This window comes from Echiichthys vipera (genome assembly GCF_963691815.1).
Source record: "Echiichthys vipera genome assembly, chromosome: 15".
Taxonomy (NCBI): Eukaryota; Metazoa; Chordata; class Actinopteri; order Perciformes; family Trachinidae; genus Echiichthys; species Echiichthys vipera.
In genome coordinates this window covers 26,533,765-26,543,112 of record NC_139840.1, presented here as the reverse complement: position 1 = coordinate 26,543,112, position 9,348 = coordinate 26,533,765, and the positions used below count along the sequence as shown (strand labels likewise).

Below are 9,348 nucleotides of genomic sequence, written 5' to 3'. Positions count from 1 at the left end.
ACTTTGATCTCCTGCCATACCTGTCCAGTGGGTTTGTGCCAGGCAACGGCGCTCTCTGTTGATCCTTTGGTGGCCATGACTTGCCTCTCTCTCGTCTCTGCTCCGCGATATATACCGTTTCTTGGTTAATTCCCATGCTGGATGCAGCAGCCGGATTACCGCCAAATATCCTCTTCAGTGCTGACTTCATTGATGCAAAAGTAAGATCTGTGCATGCTGTAAGGGCTAAACGTCGGTCTTTTGTGTCCAAACATGCAGTATCCAACAGTTTAAAGCCAAAACAGCATCAGGAAGTTCCATCTTGTACTTGCGCATCCGAGAGTAGTGTTGTTCAGTGTCTATGATGTAGTCCGCCATAGACCTACTGCCTTCTCTCAACCCGGTCGAAGCTTAAATACGCGTCATATGTTCGGTCTTTTTCTTCTTTAAGAAACAAATCGTCAAGTAGTCTAACAAAGTCTTCATACTGGTATCTTTATTTAAGTCGTCTGCCGGTATCTCCATCCCCGTTTCCCTTGCTCTCCCGGACAGCGCCAAAACAACTGCAAGCGCTTGCTTGTCTTTGTCGAGCTCTGTGACTCTGGTCCAAATAGCAACTTCATTCTTCCAGCTTTCATACAGCTTTCCCTCGTCGAAGCCCGGAGGTACTTTGTAGTTACTAACCATCCTCTGCTACCAATGTTAAACGAAAAGAATACAAACTTTTACTGCGGCTCAACAACAACTTTATTCGCCATCTTGGCCGTCTTTTCAACCCCTACATCCGGTTCCTTCACAATAAAGGTCATCTTTTCCATACAGGTTGATATTTGTTTAACTGAATATATTAGAACATTGCAAAAGTACACAGTAAGTTAACAACTCCCTCCTCTTTAGTCATTTAGTTTAATCTGAACTTTTGACTTTACTAATGTTAGCTACGCCCCTCCTTTTTAGTCATTTAGTTTAATCTGAACTTTTGACTTTACTTTACTTACGTTAGCTAACTCCCTCCTATTTATTCATTTAGTTTAATCTGAACTTTTGACTTTACTTTACTAACGTTAGCTTACTCCCTCCTCTTTAGTCATTTAGTTTAATCTAAACTTTTGAATTTACTAATGTTAGCTAACCCCCTCCTTTTTAGTCATATAGTTTAATCTGAACTTTTGACTTTACTAATGTTAGCTAACCCCCTCCTCTTTAGTCATTTAGTTTAATCTGAACTTTTGACTTTACTAATGTTAGCTAACCCCCTCCTTTTTAGTCATTTAGTTTAATCTGAACTTCTGACTTTACTTTACTAATGTTAGCTAACTCCCTCCTCTTTAGTCATATAGTTTAATCGTAACTTTTTTATTTACTTAGCTAACTCCCTCCTCTCAGTCTATTTTCCTGCTTCAACTCTGTTCGTTCTTCTTCCTTGTATTTTCTGTTGGATGCTTCGTTCGTTTCCAAGGTTTCTCACGCTGGTTTTTACTGCAAACTGCGCACAGATAATGGGCGTATGAAGCGTCATCACGTAGCATTGCGGCACAGCGTTCATGGGAAATGTAGGAAGTACTGCAACAGGGATAAATGACCAAGAACAGAGCATTGTATCATGCATGTAATGTCTCATTTGGTACATCACCACCCAAACTGGCTAGTAAGTTATTAATAACACCCGCCAAAATGAATTTTAACCTGCATTTGGCGGGTTGGAGGTTGTTAATTTAGAACCCTGTATATATTGTGCAGTATGTTATAGCAATTGCACAACCAAGTGTTACCAATCGCTTCATAAGTGGAATGCAGGACTGGAACCATATCAGTCAAAGAGTTGAGGAACATGAAAGGAGCATCATGCACAGAGGTTGTGCTGAGGCATATTTTTCAAGGCATCTAAATCAGATATAGCCAGCCTGCTACATGGTCCCCAAATTGTGGCTCACAGAGATCAAGTGAGGAAGAGACGGCAGTAGATGTGAGGAAATGTGGACTGAGCTACAGAGGACAGCAATCTGAGGCAGCATACACTCTAGATAACCATAACATTGACCACAGCAACTTTCTAGAGCTCATCATTCTACTAGGGTGTATGATGTATGTCTGGAGGAACATCGCACTGAGTGCATATAAAAAAGTATAGATGCACCTGTCACAGGCTAGAGATTGTGGTGCTGCAGTAACAGTTTTTATCCAAAACTGGATAAAGTGTGTCTCTGTGCAGATAGAAACGACTCAGGACATTACGTCCCATGAGCAGTGCTCTGTAATGTTCATTTAGTACCCTGAGTGCTACGCTGATGATACACAGCTCTATCTATCCATTAGGCACGCCGACCTCTCGAACTGAACTACTATGTACAAGTGTCTGTGTTAGAAAGACCCTTGAGCGGCTGGATGTTACAGCTGACAGAGGACTCGGAGGCAACGTTTATAGAAGTGCTCGTACCACCTGGGACTCTTTTTTGGTCGAACACCCTGGCATGGACTAGTTAACCTATATACACACACATGGTCACAACCATCGATCATCAGTAATGAATTGCTCTTTGTTTGTCTGTTTCTGCCAGAAATTACTAACTGAAGTTGACAAAACTTCCTTGAATTAAATCACAGTAAAACTGAAATTCAGATTTTTGCCCCAGATCAGATCTCCATTAATAATCTCCAGCACCTTGGTACATTATATACTTTATTTTGTCAAAAACCTATGCATCACTTATGTCAAATTTGACCAGCTAAAATTTGACAAACACATCGAGAGTTATTCAGTCCTGCTTCTTTCTTGTAAAAAATATGACCATTGTTTTCTTTCCAGCAGTTGGAAATAGTTATCCATGCCTTTGTAACCTCACGCTTAGACTACTGTATGCTCTTTATTGCATCTCATGCCAAGACACTGTTGCACGGTTACAGTTAATCCAGAACTCTGGAGCAAAACTACTCATTAAGACCTCATATTGCTCTCACATCTCCTGAGTGATGTCACTTGCTGGCTTCTGATAAAATTTAGGATTCAATTCACGATCCTCCTCCTAATCTATAAGGCTTTGGCTGATCTTGCTCCAGAATATATTAGTGAACTATTAATGGCATATACCTCTGCTAGACCCCTCAGGTCTTGATAGTTGTATATCATACAAGACTAAAAACATGAGGGGACTTCATGTTAGCTGTCCTTGATCCCTGAAGACATCTTTTTTCCAAATGCTATGTGCACGACTTTGTATCCCAGGTTGTTAAATTGGCTATATAAATAAATAAAAAACACTTGAAGTGTTGTAAGGTCACTGTCACAATATTACACGAGCCACTGTTTCTGTAAAAGGGAAACAGGAGGATTTAACAGTATTGTTGTTACGCCTTCATCTCTGACTCTGCAGAATACTGGTAAGCTAACAGTACGCGGGGTAATTCTGAATCAGAATCAATCAGAATCATTCCTATGTTCCCCTGTTGCAAATACCTCTGCCTTTGCTGATTTAATTCAGCATTTTGTTAGGGTTAGGGGTTACAGCAGTGGTGATTGCTCTAAGACTGCAAGGGAAGCTCAGCTTTCCCTTAAATGAAAAGTGGTGATAAATGTACTGCTGTGTTTCATTGACTAAATACACGCTAGAAAGCCTTCATCTTTTGTTCAGAATCAGCAGCTTATCACAGGTAACCGGCGCAACTTCCTTCTTATTCATCCACACAGCTCCACAGCACTTTACACAGTCAGCTTCTACTGACTTCAATGGGGAAGCGTAGAGCGGGTCTGGGGGTCTATGGGACAGTGGGCTGGCCTGGACGCTCTGCTTCTGATGATTGGATGAGCTGTCTGAGGCGGAATCATTTTTTTGATTGATAGCTAAATGAGCAAATCGGTGATCTTGAAGAATAAACATCCATCGGAGAGTTTTCAAAGTTTTTCATTCGGTTGTTCTGAACTGATCCGGAGACTTTACCGTTCGCCAGCGACTTTGTCTTTTTTTAAAACGACAAGCATTGTGTTTGGCGACTCTGTTCTGTCTTAGGTCTTTTCAGGTGTCCTGGTATGTCAAGGTGAGCTGGCTTACTGGAAGTGCTGTCCCAAATAAAATGTACTGTTGGCCATGCCTCAGGGATGTTTTGTCTGGTCAAAAGTGGGTTTTGGGGTTCTATCTAACTTCGACAGGGCATACAAAAGGCATGAAAAAGCAATTAACATGTGACATGTGCATGTGCAAGGTTAAGTTGCTACTTGAGGTAAATGTGTTTGTTTATTTATATGTAGATTCTACCCGTCGTTCCTTTTCAAGAAAAGGATCTGTGACCTTGTCGTACATACTAGGTGTCTTTTCCAGGGACTTGACCAGTGTCCTCTAAATGGCCAGGAGAGCTGGGATGCTTAAACGGCCTTGGCCCAGCTGGAGCTGCTGCGCCGGGCTACCTTAACTCTAATTTTCTCTTAGTAAGGAACACTATCAAATGGCTTCGCAAAAATCCGGTCTACAAAATTCATATTATCACTCATGATGTGCAGTTTGCTAATGCTAGCAGCTGGAGCTACTGCGCCAGGCAGCTGTGAAGTGTGACCGCCTGTGAGTGTGAGTGTGGAGCCTCCGGATCAGTTCGGACCAACAGAATGAAAAACTTGGAAAATGCTCCGGTGGATGTTTATTCTTCATGATCGCTGATTCGCTCATTTAGCTGTCAATCAAAAAAGGATTCCGCCTCAGACAGCTTATCCAATCATCATGCAGAAGCTGAAGGTCCGGCCACATAGACCCCCAGAGACACCGAGCGTCCTATGGGTGGGACAAAGCCCAGCATTTATCCAATGAGCGTGTAGTTTGGCTGCAGTGGAACAACCCGCTCTACGCTTCCCCATTGAAGTCAGTAGAAGCTGAGCGTCCGAAAGCGCTGTGGTGCTGTGAGGATGAATGAGAAGGAAGTTGTGCCGGTTACCTGTGATAAATAGCTGATTCTGAACTAAAGATGAAGGCTTTCTAGTGCGTATTTAGTTAATGAAATGTACAAACAGCAGTACATATTTCAACACTTTTTTTTTTTTGGTGACGTTTTAGGGGAAGCTGAGCTTCCCTTGCAGTCTTAGAGCAATCGCACAACAGAGTAATACTTTACTAATGGACAGTCAATTTTGTCAAACAAAGTTCATGACTATTGATACACGGACCAATTACGCATTGCACACAGAAGCACACTTTGGCCGATCTGGTCACAATTATGCACGTTTTTGTGAAGTAAAAACACTTACTCATTTTCTAATGGATCTCTCTTGTTCCTCTCTGTCGGATGAATCAACTCTCTGGCCCAGAAGCACCGTAACCCTCCTCACGGTTTGGCCAAATGAGTTCCAGAACGGAACTGTTGTGATCATAGACATATAAAGAGTAGACGCCGCATCGAACGTTGGGCCGCGAGAAATGCAGCCACCATCTTGGACCGGTCATTCTACCAGATAAGTTCTATGATTGACTAGTTGAGCCTACGAGTTGAGCAGCAGAAGGAACAAGATGCCAGAGCACTGTGCAGCGTATTCCTGCTCTAATCGGCGGACAATCGAGAACAGGACTCGGGGGATTACTTTTCACAAGTAAGATTGAACATTACTATTGGTTGTATTTTGTGAATCGAATGTTACTGTAGGCTGTATTTATGTCCACGGTCCCCATGTATCCCCGGCTATGAACTAACTGACTGAGATTACAACTGACACAAGAATGCTATTGTAGAAATAAAATAAATATTACTGGTGTAGAATGAGGGTTCGTTGTGGTGGTATAAATCTTGATGATCGGGAAAACAGGTACTTTATGTTTATGTTTATGTTAACACTCCACTTTACTGACCAGCCCTGTCACCATGACAACCACAAACAATCACCACTACCACACACATCACAGGCAAGGGGAAACAGCTGATGATAACGACACATAGGAATACAGGCTACAAAATAACAACTATTAATATATTAACTTTACACTGGTATAACATTGACCAGCGAATTTTACACAGGTGGCACAGACTTTCTCATTGGCCACACTTTGATTGTAATAACGTCCTTCACCAGAGTCTTCCTCATTAACACACCTATCCGATCAAATAGTCACTTCTCTCGTCCACACAGTTGGAGAAAGGGTCTGGTTATGGATGCTTTCGGTGACTACAACATAGAGGAAGAGGGCAAGTTTATCAGCAAATGTTATGCAAAATTCAGATGTCAAGCCATCAGTTCCAGAAGATTTGTTTAGGCTAATTTAAGTTGATGAATGGCCGATCTGACTGGTTACTTGCTTGTCACAGGGGGTCCTTTGGTCAATATAGATTTTAACTGTTTGTTACATTTTATCATAGTGTGATTTATACAGGTTCATTTAGAACATGAAGCAATGGTTGGATACCATTTTTGGATCATCTGTGACAGCTCCATCAATATTAAGTTTTTGAATGCAGCTCGCTCTACTGTGTGACTTTTCCAGCCTTGCTCCTCTTCGTCCAGCCATTGCTTTCTGGATCTCACATAAGATCCTTCTGCTTTAACTCTGTATATTTCATCTAGCTTGAGCTGCTGCTCAGCTAGTACCACTTCAATGAGTTTAGAAACATTATTTTAAGGCCGGAAATACTACGTAGTGTTGCTTTGAAAATGCAGACAACAGAACATCTGATTGTGGAATAGTTTGCAATGCAAACAAGCTTATTCACAATTTAAGCAGCTTTGGTTCCTTATCGACAGATATGCATCAAAATAGGAGTGTTGTTGAAGAAAGGTTGTAAGAGATTTGAAGGAAGAAAATAAGCTTGACCTCCTTTGTAAAATGTTTTTGTGTAGACTCTACAGAATCTCCTGTTTTCATTTTGAAGGTTTCCCAAAGACAAAGCTGTGAGGAAGAAGTGGGAAGTGGCTTTGAGGAGGGAAGGATTCACTGCAAGTGTTTCATATGTGCTTTGCTGTGAACATTTTAAGCAGGGCGATTTTGATAGGACAGGTCAAATTGTCCGACTCAGAGATGGTGTTATTCCATCCGTCTTCAGCTTCCCAGTTCACCTCCAAATAGTAGGTGTATCATCATAAGGCTATTAGCATTCATAAATGTAAATATTGTATTATCAATCACAGGGCAGGGTGAGATACTTATCCCTGTTTAATCCTTTTAAGTATTATGCTTCTTCATTTAGCCAGCAAAGGGCAGGACCACGTCTACCTCCAGAAGGGCTGAAGAGAACCTGTCCGTGGCCTTTCAGGATGCCCCAGAAACTGCAACCTCACACCCACAACCTCAGCCTAATGATGTGAGTATTTCTACTTTAAACATCATACTATAATGGTCCTGGACATATTAAAATCTCACTTGTTTGCTGCCACTCATATTAAACACACTCAGAAATAAACCCATGTACACACACAGACATGTTGAACATGCATTCCTGGCACACACACGGTACTGTCAGTGGTTTTGACACTAGTGGTGTCAAAGTGATGTGTGTGAAGTGAAACATCACTCAAACCATGTTCATCCCTCTGCTAGGATCATGGCTATGCCTTGCGTGCTTCTCCTACAGCTCTTAAGACCAGACTTAATGAAGCGTTAGCAAGAGTGGAAAGTTTGGAGCGAGAGAAGAAGAATGCCATGGCCAGAGAAAAGAGGGCAAAGACCACAGTGAAGAGTCTTTTGGGGGATTTGAGGGACAAGAACCTCATTAATGAAGAGCTCAAAGATAGGCTTGAATTCTACTCGGGTAAGACAAAATTAGCACTTTGAAATTCATGTACATGTTATTTTTACACTCTTTATTAAACTCCTTATCTGTAGGGAACTTTTAAATTTTTGCTCATAATATTTCAGATCTTCAGATAGACTTCATGGCAAAACAGGGTCATCATGAGTACACAAAGGACTACAGAGAGTTTGCGCTCACGCTCCATCTGCATGGTCCAAAGGCATACAAATACCTCAGGGAGACTAAACATTTTCCCCTCCCACATCCACATACATTACAAAGGTAGTCTTAATGTTGTCCGATTGAATTTTTGGAAATGACTGATGCAAACACGTCAAAAATAAATAAAAAGCTACGTATCAATTTTTTTCAGGTGGCTGCGTTCAGTGGATGACAAGCCTGGCCTGAACCAAATGATGCTGGATATGCTGGAGAAAAAATGCCAAAAAGACCAGGCTAAATATGGATATGTTGCACTCATGTTGGACGCCATGGCCATCAGGAAACATGTTCAATATAATCCACATACCCAGTCAATGATATGATGGCAGCAGTGAGACTGATGTTGCTACAGAGGCTCTGGTGTTCATGGTCGTTGGTCTACAAGGACATTGGAAGGCTCCCATTGCATATTATCTGACTAAGTCTCTGTCTCCAGAAACACAAAGGGTCCTTCTCAGTCATGCTTTGGAGAAGCTGCATGCACGGGGTATTCGGGTTGTATGCGTAACAATGGATGGGCATGCCTCCAATGTTAGCATGTGTAACCAGTTTGGGTGTGCGCTGAAAGGAGACCCACAAGAGCCACTTCAAACCAGTTTCCCGCATCCGGTGACTGGCAAGAAGGTATTTGTAATGATGGACGCTTGCCATATGCTCAAGTTGGCACGAAACATGTTGCAGGTAAATGATCATGGAGGTAGACCTGTTATGCCTCTGTTACTAAAAAGTTATATCTAAATATTGTTGTCTGTTATTGGGCTCTATGCACAGTTCCACTACTTCCTGAACTTAAGGCAGTTCCTTTATTTCCTGTCTTACATTATTGGACAAACTGATTAATCCAGGTGTGTCTGAGTAGTCACAATGGTCAGACACACCTGGATTAATCTGGATTAATCTGGATTTGTCCAAGCAGGGAGGAGAGGGGTTGTTGTACATGTGGTCTAGTGTAAATGGATTGCACATTTCCAGCAGTAGGTCAGCGGAGGATGTGCTGTGGTTTCATGAGAGGAAGACACTTCAGAGACAGTTAATCTCAGGTCACCTCAGATATTATCAGTTTTGTTTTTTTAAATATTGAACATGACATTGACATGAATTATGAGATAATTTTTCATGTCATGTCACTTTTTTTTTTAAAGTTTAGACTATCAAAGGAGAAGTGGCAGAATCTGATCAATATCCTTTGCTGTTAAACTGTTTCATCAAACAGGAGCAACATGATATGAGGGGCCACCAGGGACATTATTCAGAATAACCTCTCACAAACACATGTGAAATGCTCTCACATATACAACTGAAAGATTATTTGCTCACACACACTACTGAAAAGCTCTCACACATACAACTGAAACGCTTCCACAAACATGTGAAATGCTCTCACATATACAACTGAAAGATTATTTGCTCACACACACTACTGAAAAGCTCTCACACATACATGTGAAACGC

The 9,348-nt window shown here is 41.6% G+C and overlaps 1 protein-coding gene across 1 annotated transcript; it reads left to right on the top strand.

Moving 5' to 3' along the window:
* Positions 1-5,465: 5,465 nt before the first annotated feature.
* LOC310958067 (THAP domain-containing protein 6-like) lies at positions 5,466-7,960 on the top strand (the record flags this gene model as incomplete). Its single annotated transcript, XM_083928872.1, has 5 exons — positions 5,466-5,545; positions 6,817-7,009; positions 7,132-7,245; positions 7,482-7,692; positions 7,800-7,960. 5 exons carry the CDS (start codon positions 5,466-5,468, stop codon positions 7,958-7,960), a joined length of 759 nt encoding a protein of 252 aa, XP_083784998.1.
* Between the last annotated feature and the right edge of the window lie 1,388 nt (positions 7,961-9,348).